The sequence below is a fragment of the Ceratotherium simum genome, chromosome 13, assembly GCF_057802395.1.
Source record: "Ceratotherium simum simum isolate JZ-2026a chromosome 13, ASM5780239v1, whole genome shotgun sequence".
Lineage (NCBI taxonomy): Eukaryota > Metazoa > Chordata > Mammalia > Perissodactyla > Rhinocerotidae > Ceratotherium > Ceratotherium simum.
Genome location: NC_141912.1, coordinates 53103329 through 53125237, shown reverse-complemented (window position 1 = coordinate 53125237; position 21909 = coordinate 53103329). Strand labels below are relative to the sequence as shown.

The window sequence follows — 21909 nt, the reverse complement described above, 5'->3', positions numbered from 1 at the left end:
ACGGGGAAAGACTGAAAGCCATTCCTCTGAGAACAGCAACGAGGCAGGGCTGCCCACTCTTACCACTCCTATTCAACATAGTACTGGAGGTTGTGGCCAGAGCAGTTAGGCAAGAGAAAGGAATAAAAGGAATCCAAACAGGCGATGAAGAAGTGAAACTCTCACTATTTGCAGATGACATGATTTTATATATAGAAAACCCTAAAGAATCCGTTGGAAAACTATCAGAAATAATCAGCAACTACAGCAAAGTCACAGGGTACAAAATCAACCTACAAAAATCAGTTTCATTTCTGTAAGCTAAAAACGAACTAACAGAAAGAGACCTCAAAAAGATAATACCATTTACAATTGCATCAAAAAGAATAAAATATCTAGGAATAAATCTTATCAAGGAGGTGAAAGACCTATGCAATGAAAACTACAAGACATTATTGAAAGAAATCGATGATGACATAAAGAAATGGAAAGACATCCTATGCACATGGGTTGGAAGAATAAACATAGTTAAAATGTCTATATTACCTAAAGCAATCTACAGATTCAATGCAATCCCAATCAGAATCCCAATGACATTCTTCACGAAAATAGAAGAAAGAATACTAAAATTCACATGGGGCAACAAAAGACCCCGAGTAGCTAAAGCAATCCTAAGAAAAAAGAACAAAGCTGGAGGCATCACAATCCCTGACTTCAAAACATACTACAAAGCAATCAAAACAGCACGGTACTGGTACAAAAATAGAGACACAGATCAATGGAACAGAATTGAAAGCCCAGAAATAAAACCACACACATACGGACAGCTAATTTTCAACAAAGGAGCTAAGAACATACAATGGAGAAAGGAAAGTCTCTTCAATAAATGGTGTTGGGAAAACTGGACAGCCACATGCAAAAGAATGAAAGTGGACCATCTGCTATCGCCATTCACAAAAATTAACTCAAAATGGATCAAAGACCTGAAGGTGAGACCTGAAACTATAAAACTCATAGAAGAAAATATAGGCAACACACTATTTGACATTGGTTTTAAAGGAATCTTTTCGGATGACATGCCTACCCAGACTAGGGAAACTAAAGAAAAAATAAGCAAGTGGGACTTTATCAGATTAAAGAGCTTCTACAAGACAAACGAAACCAGAATCAAGATGAACAGACAACCCTCCAGCTGGGAGAAAATATTTACAAAACATATATCTGACAAGGGGTTAATCTCCATAATATATAAAGAACTCACACAACTGAACAACAAAAAAACAAACAACCCGATCGAAAAATGGGCAGAGGAAACGAAGAGACACTTCTCCAAAGAAGATATACAGATGGCCAATAGGCACATGAAAAGATGTTCAACATCACTAATCATCAGGGAAATGCAAATCAAAACAACACTAAGATATCACCTCACGCCTGTTAGAATGGCTATAATCACCAAGACAAAAAACAACAAATGTTGGAGAGGATGTGGAGAAACCGGAACCCTCATACACAGCTGGTGGGAATGCAAATTGGTGCAGCCTCTATGGAAAACAGTATGGAGATTCCTCAAAGAATTAAAAATAGAGATGCCCTATGATCCAGCCATCCCACTACTGGGAATCTATCCAACGAACCTGAAATCAACAATCCAAAGAGGCTTATGCACCCCTATGTTCATTGCAGCATTATTCACTATAGCCAAGAAGTGGAAGCAACCTAAATGTCCCTTGACTGATGACTGGATCAAGAAGATGTGGTATATATATACAATGGAATACTACTCAGCTATAAAAAAAGACAAAATAGTCCCATTTGCAACAATATGGATGGGCCTGGAGGGTATTATGTTAAGAGAAATAAGCCAGAAAGAGAAAGACAAACACTGTATGATCTCACTCATATGTGGAATATAAACCAACACATGGACAGAGAAAACTGTATTGTGGTTACCAGGGGCAATGAGGGTAGGGGGTGGGTACAAGGGGTGAAGGGAGACATATATATGGTGATGGACAAACAAAAACGTACAACCCAAAATTTCACAATGTTATAAACTATTAAAACATCAATAAAAAAATTAAAAAAAAAAAGCTGGAAATTAAATAATCTTAATAATTCGTTTCTCTACCCTTCTCAGAGAAAGGTGTTCCTCCTGGTCTTCTCAGAGACAGGTCAAATATAATTCACTTTATCTATAGCAAGAAAAAAAGGAAACCTGCTAAACTGGCGCTACTCTATGTTGCAAAGAAGAATTTCAAAGAGGGAATCTCGCTGGCTGCTCCGGGCAGAGCTTCATGCCATATACCATGGGTGAGATGGACCTCGGTGGGTTAATTAGGTGAGCGTCATGAGTTGCCAGGTCAGTGACAGTTTGCTCAGAGAAGACAGAGCTATGAAAATGTATGCCACACTAAGAAAATTCATATGGGACCAAGTGATCAATCGGAATGCCAATGGCACTAGGTACTAATGTCAACATGTCAGCGTATCACCTCTCCTCAGTGTTCATATGGAGAATTAAACGCCCCATCACAGTGCGTGGTGAATATTCACACTCTGAGAAAAGAACATGAGATGATCTTAACTATTAACAATTAGAGATGACAAAGTCATCTCCATAGGAGGGGCCTACAGCTGCTTCCAAAGGACCTGAGACATGCATGTTGTCTAATCTCTTTACTTTTCTTTCAAAGGGAAAACCCCATACAGTCTTAGTTTTTGGCTTTCCTTGTTCTACACTTCTGGCAACAGATCAATCTTTTGCGAAGACAGCACATATACCTTGGAAGCGTTACATCAGAGCTTACTGGGAAAGCTCTACTATCTTTCATTAGATGACGTTCCATTTCTGCCCATAAAAAATCTACAAACCATCTCTTAGGGTGTGCCACTTCTGCAAGTAGTTGAATTCAGTCACTATTTAGATTTTTACACGTTTAAATGTCTTAGGATGACTTTTGCCCGTTGTTATCTCAAAATTCAGAGTACCTAGGCATAAAATTGTCTACATCCTTTCTTTCAAAATCTAAAACTATCAGCCCTACTACCTGTATCACCTTCCACATGCTCCAAAAATAATTAAAAATGCCACTCTTCTGGGTTTCTTATTTCAGTTCCACCATTAACTAGACGTATAATTTGGGGGCACATCACAACTTCTTCAAGCCTCAGTTTCCTCATCAGTCATCCTGAGATGCTTCTACCCCTCTCACAGGATTAGTGTGTGGATTAGATGAAATACCGGTGTGATGAAACAGCACAGTGCCTGGCACATGGTACACAGCGTCCACACATCACCTCAGGGAGAAACCGCCCTCACCTGTATCACTCTATCCTTCAAACCTGCTGTGTCCTAACTCCTGCCCAGTGTTCTTACCCTCACAATCCTAGTTCAGATCTTCAAGACCCAAAATGCAAGTCAATGACAGGATTAATTACATCCACTAGTGCCGAGTGTTCATTATGTACAAGGCACTGTTCTAAGCACCTTACATACACAGCCTCTTAAGAGTCACAATACCTCCATGATGTAGGTGCTCTTATAATCTCCATTTTACAAGTGAAGCAACTGAGGCACAGAGAGGTTAAGTAACTTGTCCAAGATGGTGATCCCTGGCTTGAAAACCTTTAATGACCCCATATTGCCTACAGCAAGTGCTTCAAACATTCCTCAAACATAAAACTCTAATTTTCAAAATATATTTTAAAATATTTTCCAAAAAATTCAAATTGGAAAACATTGTGCATACTTGCATAGGTTTTATGCTAACTATTAGCATCAGTGACCATCAATCTTGTTCATCTATGCCCGGGTTGATACATTTTTATGTAGATGTGAGAAGGAAGGCTACCCTGTCCTCTTTGGGCATGCATCTGAATTTCCTATAAATGTGTCAGTCACTGGAAGGTTGCGACAGTGCAACAGAATCGTGTGTGTGTACACTAGGCCTGCATGTGATTAGTGGCATAAAATCATATAATTCCAGAATTCAATTAAATGCCAGTCATGGCAGATGATACTAGTGCTTACCAATAGCGACGTTTCTCTTCTTGGGCAAATGGCTAACTGCATTTCCCAGTTCCTTTCAGTTAACTTGGGAACATAAAATTGCCAACAGAACATGGATGGAAATGATGTACACCACTTCTGGGCATGGCCCATAAAAACTGCCCAGGCACAATCCCCCCTTTTCTCCTCCTCCCCTGAGAACCTTGGAGGCCACTAGTTGCATGAAGATGCAGCATCAGAAGAAGGAAGAAGCCTGGATCCCTGACTGTACAGAGCAGAGCCTCTCACCACCCACCTCCCCGCCACCCCCAACAAACACACGCATACTGGACTATAAGTTGAGCAGTAATCAACTTCCTCATTGTGTTAAGCTCTTGAGATTTTGGCATTTTTTGATCAATAGTTTGTCTATCTTGACTAATGCACAGAGCTTAGCATTTCACCCGGCAGAACAAATCCTTTACAACACAGTAATCAGCTACACAACAAAGAGAGAAAGAATCCCATGACCACTCACACACTTTTAGGTCTTATCCTGATGTACTGGGTGCTGCTGCTTTGATGTTTGATGAATCTTAAAATTTTCAGTGACTATCTAACAGACAAGCACTGAGACATTTGCATTTTCAATGATACTGCTGAGTCTGTAAATCTATAACAAACGTTTGAAAACATTCCCAACAAACAACAATGACACTCAGCTGAGGAATCCACTCATTAACTCTCTCCAAATTCGCAACTAAAGTATGAGAATTTTTTTCTTTCTTTCTTTCTTTTTTTTGTGGGGAAGATTAGTGCTGAGCTAACATCTATTGCCAATCCTCCTCCTTTTGCTGAGGAAGACCAGCCCTGGGCTAACATCCGTGCCCACCTTCCCCTACTTTATACGGGATGCCACCACAGCACGGCTTGACGAGCAGTGCATGGGTGCACGCCTGGGATCCGAACCTGGAAAGCCCAGGCTGCCGCAGCGGAGCGCACAAACCTAACCACTACGCCACCGGGACGGCCCCATGAAGTATGAGAATTTTTAAAGACTGTCTGGTTTCAACTTCAAACCAAAAGTGCCCCATTCCTCCTTCAAGCTTCACTTTCAGTTACTGACACCTCTCTGTGTGCCGTGAGCACCGTCTTTATATAATAGTGTAACAGTCGTCAGCGTGCAGTTCCTTACGTATGTCTGTTGTGCCTGTAGATTTACCTCCTTAAGGGATAGAAGAAATCAGCAAAGAGCCATCCGCAAATATAGTAGGTGCTCAATAAATTTTCCTTGAAGTAAAAAAATAATAATTATGGGCTCGAGTTGATAACCGTAAGCATTAGGGAAAAAAACGCCAGGGTGCAAGGCTTTTTCAAACTGAAAAAGAATTCCCAATCATAACTCAGTATTAGCTCTGAGAAGATATGTTAGATTGAGGATTTATTCGGCACTTATAAAGCTCGTTTAAAAATCGACTCATTTCTATGTATAATCCTCAAGTTGCATTGCTACTTGCTACTGCTCCTCATTCACTCTTCCTTTCTCGGCTCCCTCAGCCCTTTCCAAGCTCAGAGCACTGTTTGCAGTCACCGCAGCAAGTTGCAGGCACGACCCTGACAAAGAGATGCCATCCAGCCTTCTGCTGCCTGGAGGCTCAGCATCACTTGGCTCAAGCCAGATTCACACGACAAGACAGGTGCCCTCAAAAACAAAACGAAGCAAAATGGCCGCTCATTATCAGTCACTTTTAGAGCTGGAAACTGTCAGACCGATACCTACATAAATTGCCTAATTAAAAAGTGAGCAGAAACTGTCATCCCACAGGCTGGGGTTTTGTTTTCTTTCAGGAGAAACCCGCAATTATTTTTGCTTCTCTAACTTAATGGGTTCTGTGTAAAAACACCCTTGTTCTGACAAATTCAACATCTAACTTTCGTAGAGCATAGCATGTAAACACTGAGTGAATGAATGAAGTGGGGAGGGCAGAGGAGGAAGATAAGGAGCTACTTAAAATAGACAAAGCATTTAGAGAACCTAGGACTAACTGAAGGGCTTGGTGACCTAAAAAATATATTCAGAGGTGGTGTTCTCAAACTCAGAGGTTACTGTCTCTATTACAAACCTGCTAACTAAAAAACAACAACAACAAAAAAAAAGCAAGAGAGAAAGAAAGCTATATAAACCTACAACTTACTCAATCCAGTCACAACTTTTCTGGTAACAGGAAATTAAATATAATAAATAACAATAGTTTATTCTTCTATACATTCTGGCAAAACAAGTACAAGGCAGGCAACCTAGAGAGACCACTCCAGGTGACAGCTAAAAGGACTCAGATATTTGGGGGAATGGTAAAAAAAAAAAAAAAAAAACAAGCAAAAAGTGTTAAATATGCTCAACAAAAGGGATCTGTAACATCAAAGGTTTAATTTCTGTAGATTATCTGAATATAAAAATATGATAGTCAGACTTGATTCCACCCAGTGGAATCATGCGCAGCCTATCTCCATATTGGTTTATGTATAATTTAGAAGCAAGTTTCGATTTTTTTTTTTAAGGCAGCTAATACTGAAAGAGAAACTCTAAAACTTTGTCTGCAGCTACAATGGACTCTTAGATAGAAGATGTGGGCATGAAGTTCTAAGCCCTGTCCTTGTATCTTTAGAACAGATGTACTGGAAAATACATTTAAAGGTGTGCCTGCCCTTTGGAGTAGCCAACATGGTAGTTAATACATGTTTTTCAGAGTTGTTTCCATTGATTAAAATTTTTATGGAACCCTTCTGAAACTGCTGTCTGAAGCAGATTTGGAGTAACATAAGATCGTCAGCGTCTTGGTTTATTTACCTAAGTTGGCATTAAATAATGTTTGGCTGTTTTTAAAAACCAATCCATTCTAAAAAGTGAAACTATTGGTCTGAGGATATGCAAAATAATACACTGCAAATCCCGAAAGAGTTCCAAAAACATTCTGAGCAAAGGCATTATTGTAAGAATTGCCCTTCTGATTTAACAATCTGTAACACTAAACTGTAATGGATTTTCAGATTTATTTGCTTATTTATCACTGATGTTTCTCTATAGTCCAAAAAAGAGGAGAAGGATCCATTCGTAAAGTTTATTCCAACTTTTTCAGTGTTTAAAATGGTTTCTACCCATCTTCATATTTAAACAATGCTTCCTGAAAAAAACCGTTTGTAGCATGGAAAGGTGATTAGAAAACATCCCAGAAGCCCAATTTCTTTCCACCTCCACTTTAAAAATAATTATTATTATCTGGAATTAAAACGTGAGTAAAAGGCAGTTACATTTTTTCTATATTAACCCTTCTTCCTAATAAAAGAGAAGGTGAAAGTTCAGACAGAGACCAGGCTCATGAAAAGACAATGGGAAAAGGAAGAAAGCAGGCTCTGGCTGGAAGAGTCTGGCTCTCCAGCCATAAAGTAGAGGGGGACATGGGGGGCTTCCCTCCCCCGGACGTCTCCTGTAATATTTGAACAGCGACGGTGACAAGAAAACTCACCCACTGTAATATTAAGTCCAGCCACTGGAGCAGCAGGCGAAACAGAGCACTAAACGTGGGCCCAAATTCGGCAGTGAGAGCAGAGAGAACAATGGTCGCCTGTGGCAGGTCTGAAGTCTGCATGGTAGAAACCGGCTGCTACCACACTCGTGGTGTGGGTGTGTGTCGTTTTTGCAAAAAAAATGCTAACTGTTCATAACTAAGGAGGAAGACTTCTAGGCACACTGGATTCATTGCTTGCCAGAATGAGCTTTTTTTCAGGAGCACTAGGACTTGATGTTATACAAGGTCATTTCAGCGGGCTTCAAAATTGGCTTTAGATGTCACTAAACAAACTCACAGCTACAGACCACAGACACTGATGAGCATCTCGCGGTTGGACAGAGGACAACTAATCCAAGCATTTAACCGAAGTCTAGCCTCCAGACTTTGTGGGACGAGGACACTGCTGGTAGACAGGCTGCTCATCTGCTTAGTCTGAAGTGTGGTCTTGGCACTAGTGATGATTTGTACTAAAACTACCTTTTGGTTTCTTGTTAACTCAAGTTTGCAAAGCAATTAGCAGGGTGTGCAGTCTCAAGTCATGCTTTTTCTGTGTGCAATTGCCTCAGCAGTGAAATAAACTCAGGACGCCTTTGACATGGTTGCTAACACTAATCAGTGGTTCCTTAACTTGAGCCATCCCCGCTTCACAGCCCACAATTTTCGCCATACTGGTATAGCACCTGTACTCTATTATTTCCCTCATTCTTTTAAATTATCTTTTTAAATTTGAGTAGGACTTATTTGTAAAGCAAATTTCTTTAAATCACTAACATGAATAAAGCTCTCACCCCCAGATATAGAAGATAAATGTATACAATAAATATGGTATAGTGTTACTAAGTTTTACAGAAGCAATCCAAAATGAATAAAATTTTTTTAAAAAAGGATAACTTTCTCATCATAATTCAATATTAAAAACTGCTATTTTGCAGTACCACTTAAAATCATCTCTAGAAGTATCAGTGGTGTATGCTTACACTTTGTGAAAATCTCAACTAAATGAATAATGATATAGTACTGTGATAGAAGTTAAATTACAGCATAGACTATAAATTTCAAATGACTAACCCTTCGGGCAGGATTCGTGATGTTAAGAAAGTCTGCCCTAGGTTCTTGGATAGCAAGATAGTACTTCAGGGTAATACAACTTCTCACATATCCAAAGATCATTTTCCTCGAACAGCTAAGAATCAGTGAGCAGAGAAAACAGACAAAGTCCAGGCATTAACGCGTATGCTTTTCACCACAGAAAACTGCTTCACACCTTAGTTCGGAGCCCATATGCTTTTTTTAGACAACATTCTAATGGTATATTCTGATGCCAATTTCATATACTCCAATCATCCTTTAATCCATGTTCAGTGGAAACGCCTAGTTTCTTTTATCCCATATATATTTTAGCTATTTGCCTGACTGAAAAAAACAACCCATCAAGTTAGGACATGAGAAATCTGTCACCTTCCTCCCCTCTCACTGGGTTTGCATGAAGCAGGGCCTTGTCCCATTCCTTCACAGAACCAGGCCGCACTCCGTGGGGAGGGGCCTGGCCAAGGTCAGCTGGGTGCTGATGGCAGAGCCCGGCTCCCACCCAGAGTCCTCTCTGTGCAGCACACCTAGCCATTCTGGGGACAAAACCATACACACTGTGCTCACCCCAAGCCTCTCCACGTTTACCTCAGGAAGCCCCCACAGCCTACATATAACCCGTCAGCTCTGCCCTCTGCCTCCCTAAGCTCACTCTTCTCTCTTCTAACACAACATATGATTCCCTTGACGTTGTGCCTGAAACATCAGAAAACAAAGCTGCAAAAGTCAGGGTTGGAAGTCTTGGCAATTCTTCTTGGCCTAGGAAATGAGCCTGTAAAAACTTCTCTCCTCCTCATTTACAGATTTTTTTTGGGAGAGAAACACAAAACTTGTCTTTTCTCCCTCACTTGAGCAAGGGGACATCAGGAAAGGTCTAATTTTGCTCCTGGAATCAAAGTCAACTTGAGCGTAAGTCAGCTCTAGCATCTTTCCCTTTAACAGGAATACCCTGAAGGTCTCCCACCCTCCACATGGGAGGTGCGGGGGTGCCAGAGGCTGAGCAAATTTGTGCTCATAACCACACGAAGCTGCTGAAGGAATATTAGTAGCGGGCTTGTGGGTGGTGACATCTAAGATCTTGCTACTTGGCATGTTTGGTGGGCCAGCAGGATTGGCATCCTCTGAGAGCTTCTCAGCAATGCAGAACATCAGCCCCACTCCAGACCTACCACACCAGAATCTGCCTGTTCACAAAATCCTAAGGTAATTGATTGCATGTTCAAGTTAGACAAGCACAGATCCAATGGACTTGAATGGTCTGATACCAACACACTGCCTTTCCCCTCCATGGTCAAGCAATGCTCTCTGGAAAATCAGGAACTGAGGAAGCCAGTAAAGGGCCTGCCACGACAGTGGTCAGCCCTAGCTATGGCCCTGCTACAATCCAGGGACTGGGCGAGGACTCAAAGGAACAGCCTCTGCTCCTGGAGGGGGCAGTCTCAGCTGGGGCAACAGGAGACTAGAGGCTCGTACAGGCCTCCAGACACGAGCCCCAAACCCCTACCAATGCCTGCAGCCATACAAAGTAAGGGTTCTCACACTGCCCCTCACACTGCAGACTATGTGACTTTTATTTACCTACCCAGTTGCCTAGGAAATTCACATTAATGTGATTCTATCTGCAAAAAGATGAGAGAGGAAGCACAGTGAGATATGCCTGACCTGGAAATAGCCCAAGACCCATGTTCCTACTGGTTACAATCAACGGTGACCTTGTTCTGTTCTGTCATCTGTGTGGTTTTTTCACAGCCTCAGAGAAAGCCCTGAACCTGCCATCCTCCTCCGTGCTGTCCACCGCCCCCTCCACCACCACCACCACGACACACACACACACACACACACACACACACACACACACACCCCTTCACACTACTGAGCCAGAGCCAGGCTCTGCCAATAGGGGAAGGGGGCGGTTAACTTCCCCTCAGCATTTTTAAAAGAGGCTGATAGGAAGGCGAAAGATCTGCAGGATCCTTCAGAGAACTCCAACATCTGCAGAAGGAAAAGCTGAAAATGGGGGAAGGAACAAGAGAGGAGGGCGGTACCCCGAGGACAGGAAACCTGGTGTCCTGATCCGAGGTGGTGAAAGCTTAGCTTCTTTTGTCGGCACGCTGGGAGGCATAAATGCGCACCTGGGAGGGGGCACACAGCCCCTCTTCCTAGCTATGAATGTCTGAAAAGAAACAGTTGACGTGGGAACTGCTCAAAGTGGCAGCTGACCAGGCCAACTTCCTGCAGAGCATCCCGTCCCATCAGAGTTAATAACGGGACAGGAACTTTCAGGCTGTGTCTTCTGTCCCTAATAATGAAAGCCAATACTTCTCCTCTTTCTCAAGTATTTCTGGACCCCTGCCTATTTTCCTTTCTAATGCCAATTTCAAAATTGCTATTTTATTTCTTCAGATTGTATGATTTCAGTGACCATTGTACCAAGTCACTGCTTCCTTGCAGAGTCAACAGCCAGCCAGTTTTTAGAACTGAGATAATTGCTAAGACAAGAGACAGCAGTTTCAATTACTTATACCTTAGATAAGTGTGATACAGGGTAGCCTTAGAGGCAATTCCGGCCTCAGGCACCTGCCCCACCCCACACTCCATGGTAAGGGATGCTGTCCATCAACAATGCCTGTGCTGAGGGGCTGGCCCAGGCTTTGCACTATTTGCCACCCCTGAACTGGCGCAGCTGATCTTTAGGGTGTCCAGTGACCTGCAGCTTATGGCTTACGGTTGGCTTAAAAAGATGAGCTGGGCCAACCATTCTGCACTTAGAAATCTGTCATTGGCAAAATGATGCCACAGCAGAGACAGAAGCCAAAAAGAGCATGGAGAGAGACCACAACAAATTGGGTCTGGAGAGGTGGTTCCAAGAGAGGAGGTCAGTGGGGAGGGAAGAACAGAGCCCCCACAAACAGAAGCAGACACTAAACAGACACTAAGACTCTAAAACAGAGGCCGTGAAACCCCTCAGATGGTGTCAGATTCAAGCTCCGTGCCAATGCTTTTGGAATGTCAGTTGGAATGTCCCATCCTTACAATGAAATCCTCTTTACCTAAGCAGGTCTGGGTCCCCTGCAACCAAAGAAGCCACTGTAAAATAAGCCCCTCGAGATACTTTTTTTCACTTTTTCCAGTACATTCAAGGTAAGAAATAATTCTCATGAAAAATAAAAGTAGATTCTATGTCAAGAACATGGCTTGGCCTAAAGACAGTTTCCAATTTATGGGATCTGATGACAGCAATATAAAAGCTGTTAAAAGTGGGGAGTAGACTCACTTTTTCTTCATCGTGTTTTTAATCATGTACTGATTATCACTGCTGCCTTATAATAATAACCCACAGATAAATACTGTATCTGGGCCTTGGAGTTTCTGTGGAGGTGAGGAGACTAAAAGATCCGAACCTGAGATTTCCTGAGAAGATACTTACAGACTTTTGTGGGAAGGCAAAAACAAAACACAAAACAAAACAAGTATGTAATATGAGAGAGGGAAAAAGATTACCATGTTTATAAATAATTCAGAGGATACTGGGGCCTATCTTGAGGAAATTATACCAGAGTCCTTGCAAGAGCTGAATTCCATCACTAGAGACAGGACCACCGAGAGCTGCCACTTTAACTTAAAGTAACTAATCAAATACACTATAACCAGCAGGGCACCAGCCCACCAGGAGTGCTCCAGGGCTATAAAACACAAGATCAAACCAGAGAACCCACCTAAACGTGCGAGGTTAAACAGGATATAAATACCCTATTAGAATGCTCAGTAAAAAGGAAGCAACATGATAGGGAAATCTGGAAATCAAAATAAACTCACAAGTATACCACACAAACTCAAGTGGGCAGACCTACCAGTGGCCTAATTAGAAACAAATTAAACTGACAGGAGATGCCCGAAAGGCAGGCAGGTCTGTTCACTGCAGGGAGACAGATTCTCACAGGAGCACAGCAAGCGACTGAGCCACAGCAGGAGAGGGCAACCCTTCCCCAGGGCAGTTCCCCCTGCCTTGGCCACCCCCAGGCACTGGACAGATGACCACGCCACCAGCCCTCAATGCCACGTGCAGTAACATGAGGGTGCTCCATTACATGATTTCCCAGAGAACACTCTAAGTCAGACTGAACCTACTTTGAGAAAGTTATCTTCTAAAAACTATGTTACGAAAATTTTTTGTTAAATAGTTGACTAAACTATTCAATAATGGCATTAACTTCATGCCAAAATTTATACATAGCTTTCCCACAACCATCAGGAAAAGCACCGCCAGCAACTTTAATCCACCTATATGTACAAAAAATTGCCACTCGCATCAGAAGAGACAAATGGACAATTCAAGTGGAATCTTTTTCTTACCATTTCGGGACACATCAAGTTCCACCAGCTGCATGAAGTTTGCTATTTCTGGAGGGAGCCGCTGAATTTCATTATCACTAAGTCCAAGCTTTCGTAATTTGACTAGCTGGAAGAATTGCTGCAAGACAAAACAATTTCACATGGGTCTCACATATATTTGCAACATAAACTTTTTGTCCAATATAAAATTTTTTAAAAATATGTCTTTTAAAAATTAATGAGAATTGCACCGTGTCAATTTCCTGATTTTGATACTGTACTATAGTCATGTGAAGATGTTACCACTGGGATAAACTGGGTACAAAGGATGTCTCTGTACTATTTTTGCAACTCTGTATCAATCTATAATTATCTCAAAATGAAAAGTTTAAAAGTGAATAAGTAACTCAATGAGTATAATAAGTACTCCTTTAAGCTATCCAGTAGGTGGTCACATTTTCTACTTATGGAAATTGATGCTAAATCTGCAATGTGAAATAAACATGTGAAAATTAGAATAAAATATTTTTAAAGACATTTTTAAAGGAATTACTGGGCATCAGAAAATATATAAATATCCCCCAAATGTGTGGAGGGGAAAAAAGTATTTTAACCAATCTAAAAAAGAGCCTGCACTGGGTATTTCCATTAACCATGGCAGACTGAGCACCTGCCTTTTTCCCCACCCTTTAATAATGTCCTAAAATGACACTAAGGAAATTTACATAGAGATGGATATAGGTATAAAAATGTGGAATAAATGCATGAAGACAATTAAAAATGAGAGGGGACAAGAAAGCGAACTAGATATGCAACAAAATCCTTGAAGCTAGAAAACTGATAAGCAAATAGTAACTAACACGAGAATCAAAACAAAGCCGAAATTTAAGCCTGAGGAGTGAGCAGACAGTAAGAAATTAGGACCAGGTACCTCTGAAGGAAGGAGAACTGGTCAAAAAAATACACGTAAAGAATAGATAGGTCTCCATATCCTCTTCTCTACCCTGCATAGTCAGGCAGGAGACTAGAAATTTCCCCTCAAGAAGAGTTGACTCTAAACATAGCTGAGGGCAGGGGTCTGGCACCCTGCTAAAAACAGGGGGACTGAGTCAAAGCCTGCTCAGTGAGATCCCACCCCTTCTCCCCGCAGCCAGGCTTCCAGGCATGAGAACAGACCTGCAGACTCAGATTACACTATAGAGTAGCCCCAGGTTACAAGCCCCACCCATGTACACAGAGCTTCCAATCATCTTTTTTTTTCTTCAAGTGCCTGGATCTCTCATTTAAACAGAGCCACAGTTCCTCAGACACTTGAGGAAAACTCCTAACGTGCAACAGAGTATGCACATGCACATACCTCAGAAGAAACAAATATGATGCCGGGGGCAGAAAAAACTTCATCAACCAAAAAATATAATACCGTCAAAGAAAGAAGATGAAGCAACATGATGCCACAAAATGCAAGCTTCAAAGAAGAAATAAGCTCTTGGAAACTAAAAAATATTGTAGCATCAACAAAAGAATCCAAGTTAACAAAATCCCTCAGAAAGGAGAATAAAAGACAATGAGATGGAGGAATTAGAGACAAAAGACAGGAAAATTAGAGGATCAGTCTACAAGGTGTTACATCCAACTAATAGGTATACCAAAGAAAGAAAACACAGGGACTGCAGAACATGCATTTCAGGTTTGAAAGGGCCCATCATGTGGCCAATAAAATGAATGACAAAACACATGTACCAAGGAATATTATAAAATTTCAGAACTCCAGAAATAAGATTCTAAAAGCTTCCAGAGACTGGGGGGCACAGGGAGGGGGGAGAAGGGGTGGTCATAACAAAAAAAAACTGGGAATCAGAATGGCACTGGACTCACAGCAACCTTGAAAGTAAGAAGGCAATGGAGCAATGCCTTCAAAATTCCAAGAAAACATTATTCCCAAACTAAAATTACATACCCAGCCAAACTATCAATCAAGGACGATGACAGAATAAAGATATTTTCAGATACTCAAGGTCTCAAAAAATTTATCTTCCCTACACCTTTCACAGGAATCAATCAAAACGTGGAAGTAAATCCAAAAGGAGGAGGATCTGAGACCCAGAAATCAGACAATCACAAAACAAAGAGAGAGACAAAGGAAACTGCAAAGGACCAAAGCACAAAGGACCAAACAGTGAAGGGAACGCCAAGATGCCAGCTGAGCAGCAGACCCAAAGAGCAACGAGTCTACACTGGAGAAAAGACGAAGGCTCCCAGAGGAAAGTTCTGAACAAAAGAAAGAAAAACACATCTGAGGGATGATCTGATGTATTTGGAAGTATCGAGAAGATTTGTTTGGTGATAAATCAGAAACAGGAACAGAGAAAATGAAGCAAGCAAAAAAGGAGGGAGTTACTAATTTCAGGAAAAACAAAGTATAAGAATCATAATATAAATATAAGATTTGGTTTGAACAATACTTACAGTCACAATATTTTAATATCTACATATGGATAAAACCAAAATTATGTTATATGGATACTGACAGGATGGGAAAGAAACTGTTAAGTGTTAAGTCCCCTCTTCCACAGAAGGAAATCAATAGATAACCAGAAACTGAAAAAAAAAAAAAAAATCAAACTGCAAAAGCAAGCCATTTAGAATGTGGAGGAAAATATCAGTGGAAATGGCCAAGAGCTAAGGGTTCTCAAAAGCCAGAAACTGGAGTGGGGAAGAGGGGCAGGTGAGAGGCTGCTGTTCTTCACTGTCACACTACACAGCTTATTAGACTTTTAAAAAACTATTTGCATATATTACTTTGCTAAAAATAGACACAGAATTTACACAGGAAAAAGTCTCTGCTAAGATTACAGCATGCTCCGAATGATAATTTTGAAGGATGCTAATATTTAATAAACATCATCTTTTTTTAAATTTTTTTTTGGTAAAAGGGACTTATATAATCAAAAAGAAGGCACCATCTTTTGGAAAGCAATTGGGCAATACATAAAACATAAGTTTTCAAGTTCACTGACATAATAATGATACTTTTGAGCATCTGTCCTTGTAATATTGAAAATAAGAAAAACGAGCTATAATGCACACTATGTCTTCGCATTATTATCAGTAAAAATGAAAAACTGGAAAATATACATGTCAAGGAAAACGATTAGTATGAAGTCAATATCAAGCAAGCAACAAAAACGATTACTATAAAGACCAGAACTAGAAAAAGATTTACAATGCAAATATAATTCAAAAAAGGGGACAAAATTGCAGGAACACTATGCATGTCTGCATGTTGACACAGAAAGGAAACACAGGAAAAGAAGTTTTGCTAGATGATAAGGAAAATGCATGAACAACTTTACTTTTTTTTTTTTAAGAAAAAAAGAAAGATATTTTAAAATAAAATAACTACGAATCTCAGCAAATGAATGCTACCAATTAGCTATATATAATGAAAGTGCTCAATGAAAGGACTAATCCTTTTGGATTTCTTTCATACAGCTGAGATTTAATTTCTTAAGGAAAGGTATTGAAATTTCTTGATGCTGATTGTACTACAGCATTAGCTTACACAAAAGCCATTCAAGAGAGTCACATATTTGAATAATTGAGCTTATGCCAATTGTTCAAAGAGTCTGACAGTTTCATAATGCATCAATGTGTTTACTCAAGCATGAAAAGTTCACTTTGTTTTCCAGGAAAAGCATAATAGCAACAGCACAAAAACCATCCCCAATTCCATACATTCAGGGACCATTCAGAAATAACACAAGAAATCAAGTCAATAAGGTACTTAGGTCTACAGTGAATAAGTTAGTCTTATGTCTGTGGAAACAACAGCCCACAAATTCTCACATCCAGTAGAAATCATAACAGCAAGCAATTTAGGTTTTGTCCTGCATGTTAAAAGCATCCTCAAATACAGCCTGTCACAAATACTACTTTATTCAACTTGGGAAGCACACACAGATGTAAAAACAACCCTATCTGACAGGATCTCAAAATGAAAACAGCCATTCCTCAATCCTGCCCTCATCCTGATGGGATCTTAATTTGGCATACAAATGCTTTAAATTAACTACTTTCTTATAAGATAGACACAATGCCACTAATACTTTATTAAATGCTCAAGTTTTCAACTTCCTTAAATAGTCAGGGGGAAAAACTTCACAAGCTATAAACCCTTCGGCCTTCTCTTTGAGATTAGCCAGGGCACATGCAGAACAATTCATGTAGCTGTCTTGGCAGGGCGCCTCAGCACGGAGCGATCATGCGCTGGTGCACAGAGACACCATTCTTCCACTACACCATGTCTGATTACAGCACACTGGCCCACTTAGAGCACATTTTGTACAATTATATGCAAAGAAACCCAAATTGCCTTGGCTTCTTATGCTACACCACAGTCTTCTTATAGCCACCAATGTTTTTAGTAGATACAGAGTCTTTAATTTGGCTGAACAAAATGTTTCTTTTTCCCATTCTCCATTTTTGAAAAGATTCTTTTTCCTTCTCTTTTGGTAGAGTATTGGTACCTCCCTTCTTCTTAGAAAGGGACACAGGAAATCTCAGTCCTAAAGGAGCTGTGTCCTTTTTTATTACCATATGGTCAAGGATCAGTCAAGTGTCCCCCATTGCCCAAACGTCTCCTCCGTGATGTAGAGAAAACATAAACCACTGTCACAGATTCACCTGGAGGACAACAGTGTAAAGAATGTTATTAAACTCCTGAAAATTGTTTGACTCCAAGCTATGATGACACCAAATTTACTCAGATTTCCCTTCTGGAGGCATTCTAACCTTTCAACTACATGTTGACCCCCTTCCATCCTATATAACTCTCATCACATTCCTACTCCTGTCCCCAGTGACTTGGACTGCCTTTTTGCTCAGCCTCCTTGGCAAAGATATGGTAAATCAATGGTTCTAATCTCAAGGTAAGATTAATACTTATTACAGTATACATTATTTGCATCATCTGGCAACGTTCTTTTCTATAAGACTTATAAAAAGTGACTATGACTTTATTACCCAGAAATTCTACTCCTAGGTATACACCTTAAAAAAAAAACTCTCTCACATACATTATTCCAGAATATATACAAAAATGTGCTTGACAGAATTATTCATAACAGCCTTAAACTAAATAACCCAAACTCCCATTAACAGTAGATCTGAAAGATGAATATTCTCACAATGACATTCTAAACAGCAATCAAAATGAAAGCTGTTTGTCACAATGTGGGAGAATCTTAGAAATAGCACTCAGCAAATGAAGCCAGACGCAAAAGAATACATACAATATTATACCATTTATAAAATGTTGAAAAAAAAAAAATCACCAAAACTAAACTATTTTTCTTAGAGATGCATACAGAGGTGGCAAAAGTATAAAGAAAAGCAAAGAAGTGATTCCTATAAAATCAGGTTAGTGATTCCTATAAAATCAGGTTAGTGAACTACTAGAAATTCCAGATGTGTGAGAGAGGATTATGATCAGGAAGGGCATGCAATGGGCTTTTGGAGTCCCGGCAAAACCTGAGTGGTAGTTACAGGTGTTCATGTTATAATTTGTTATAAGCTGTACATTTATGCCTTATGCACTTTCTATATATGTGTTTCACATAAGAAAAAATTTTTTAAAGTTTTAAGCTGCTTACTAATCAGGAAGGAAAATACCAGACAATTAGCACCAAGGACATCAAATTCTTTAACTCAAGAGTTAATGATAATGAAAACAACAGCATTATATCTGGAGGAGGAAGAGAAACAAAGTGCCAGTAGTGACTAAAACAACAATATCAGTAAAAATAACACTACAGCCGTTATGATATAGTCGTCGACCTTTACTGAGGGATTCTCTATGCTTGGCAATGAGCTAAGGACTTTACATGGATCACATTCTTTAATCATCTCAACATTGCCACAGTGCTGATACCTACATGTATCAGTTAGCCTTTGCTGCATAACAAACAATCTCAAACTTAGTGACTCAAAAAGAAAACATGCTTTTTTTCCCCTCACATTTCTGTGAGGTGGCTGGGAAATTCCTCTGCTGCTTTCACTTGAGCTCACCCATGCAACTACATTCAGCTGGAGGGTCAGAAGGGCTGCAAGATTCACCCTGGCCTCACTCATATGGTCTGGCAATTAGTGCCAGCTGTCAGCTAGAGCGCCTCTGTTCTCCACAAGGCCCCTTGTCCTCTCCCTTCTGACAGAGTGGCTTCCTTACATGAAGCTCTCCGAGCAGCATTCAGAAGGGGTAAATGAAGAGGCTGCAAGGACACCGGGGGCCTAACCCTGGAAATTTGTATGATGTCACTTCTGCCACATTCAGGGGGTGGAGAAACAGTCTCTGCTGGCAGATGGAAGAAGCAGCAAAAATCAAACTGAAAAGAGGCATGGGATGGGAGAAATCTGGTAGATTAAATAGTCTACCACAAAATGAGGTAGGAACCTCAGGTATGCCACAGAAGAACACATATTAAAGCCAGACAGATTATCCTAGAAAATTCTATGGTTGATCACAGAGTAATGACATTTCTAAAGGAAATTTAAACAGAAAATATAAGAAAATACTGAATAACCTTTGATAAAATACAACTTGATAGATGAGAAAGTTATAGAGAAAGGGAAAATCCCAAGAAATATTCACAGAATAGTGAAAGGATTGGTTCAAATAATCATATTTCACATCCCGAATTTGAATTTAAAAGGGTTTTAGCAAACACTCAAAAATAAGAACTACTGATGAAATAAGTGTTAATAAGGCACATGCTTTTTAGTGTGTTTTAGTAAAGAGGTGTGGAAGGGAAATGTCCTCAGGTAATCACTTGACTTCTCTGGTCCTGTTTCCTTGTGTAAAAAACAAGCATTAAATGATCGAAAGGGCTCTTTTTAGTTCTAAAAATTATAGGATTGCATTTCAAAATACCTTCAATGTATCATAAGAAAAATGAAAATCTATTATCGTACAATATAATAAGCATGGGGTTAAAAATGCATAAAATTATATAAAGTAGATTAGTGGTTACCTAGGAAATGGTGAGCGAGTGCTAATAGGTATGGGGTTTCTTTTGGGGTCATGAACACATTCTAAAATTGATTGCGGTAATGGCTGCACAACTCTGTGAATATACTAAAAACCACTGAATCGTGCACTTTAAATGGTTGAATTGTATGGTATGTTAATTACATCTCAATAAAGATGTCCAGTCACGCAGAGAATTGGTAGACATCAATGAAGAAGGAATCCCTTTGGGTGATAAAAGACTAAGCTAAGGATACACGGATACTTCTACTTAATTGAATCCCTATGTGCACCAGTGAGGTAAAGTGTTTTTCCCCCAGTTAATAGATGAGGAAACTGAGGTTCATCAACATTTAGTGGCTTCCCTGACACTGTGGCCAGTTAATAACATTCTTTAAGGAAAATTCCAAAGCACAACCATGTTGGAGGATCTCAGAGTTATAAATTTTCAGGTAACTACCTGGGAAACAAAAAACATTTGTGAAACTATATTCTAATTAGCTAAGTGAGACAAAGTCATGGGGAAGGGGAGATTTAGGCTAGACAAGGGGTAACTAGTAAAATTGTGCCAATGTTGTATTCCATCTTGATGAATGAGTTGAGAGGGAAAGAAGGGAGCATGCATGTGAGAGCACATAAGCGGTGTTGCTGCCAATTCAATCTAGGCAGAGAGCAGACATGAAAGGAAAGAAATCTAGACAGATAAGAAAATGAATCAATTTCCAGAGGATCATGGGCACAGAGCTGTAACTCCAGATAAAGCCCTAGGCCAGGGGAAGGCTGAAGCTGACTGGGAAAGCGGTAGCAGATCTACCGCTATAAGATCTATAATATGATCTAGCAAAAAGGCATATAAAGAAAAAAGGCTTGGTCTAGTTTTGGAGACAAAGGTGGGGGTGTCATCCAGCAGCACGGCAGTCCTGGTGAAATTCAAAAAAGACTACACTGTCTATTCAACCGGCAATTCAAATTTTTTGAACAAGTTTCAGACAGACATAGAATGGATTTCAAAAGAGAGTCACACATACTTAAGAATCTGGAATACCGATTCACAAAATAGAAAGCTTATATCCCCTCACTACTGCATGCGCCAGGTAACAGATAACAAATATGAGATGAGAGAAAAAGGTTTAACCCCTCAGTAAAACGAAGCACTTCCTCTATATGTGAAGCAGGGAGAAATATATTTCCTTGCCCACTTATTTGCCCACAAGACAAACAAATGAAATAGATCACAGGAAAAAAGTCTCCTGTTTTAAAATATAATTTTTTAATCAGTTCATAATTCAGTGGCACAGGTACCTTTTCTTTATGCAACAAAGGAAAGAGGGACGACTCTTTCCCTTACATGGCCCTAACAAGTCACAGGTAAGTCAAATTTCAGAGAAGCAAATGAGTCTCCTACCGAGTGTGAGCACGTATGCCTGAGCATTTATAAGAGAGACATTTACATTTACTTGGCTCAAAACATTTCTCTTTCTAATTTTTCTGTCTTTTGGTCTCCACTAATAATTTTACCCTCTCATTTGCCAATATATTTTAACGTTTTCAAGGTGCTTTCATACATTATCAAGCTGTCACCATTAATGAACCCTAACAAAGATATTAATGCCCCAAGGATACCCCTCACCCCCCAATAATTAAAATAGCTCAGGGGTGAATCACTGAAAATCATGAAACCAGCAACGCTTCATTTATTGCGCTATGATCAGAAGAGTGGATAAGGCTGGTAGTGGTATTTGCAACGGTTTGGAGAAGAGAAACTTTTAATAAAAATAAGATGGATTAGGACAGCATTACTTTACTGAGAACCTGAATGAGGGGACACACTGTGGACGTGGAGGACAGGCTGACAGCACAGATGCAGAAGTGACAAGACTTGGATTGAGCAGGACTGGCACAGCATAGGGAAGGGTCAAATATGACAAGGT

General features: G+C 40.1%; 1 protein-coding gene across 1 annotated transcript in view; it reads right to left on the bottom strand.

Annotated features, from left to right (window-relative positions):
- The window catches only part of LRRC1 (leucine rich repeat containing 1), a 124178-nt gene that overhangs the window by 67542 nt on the left and 34727 nt on the right, over window positions 1-21909 (bottom strand). Inside the window, exon 2 of the mRNA XM_004424009.3 lies at window positions 12979-13096. Coding sequence (XP_004424066.1) covers window positions 12979-13096 — 118 coding nt within the window. The remainder of the gene's footprint in view (window positions 1-12978; window positions 13097-21909) is intronic.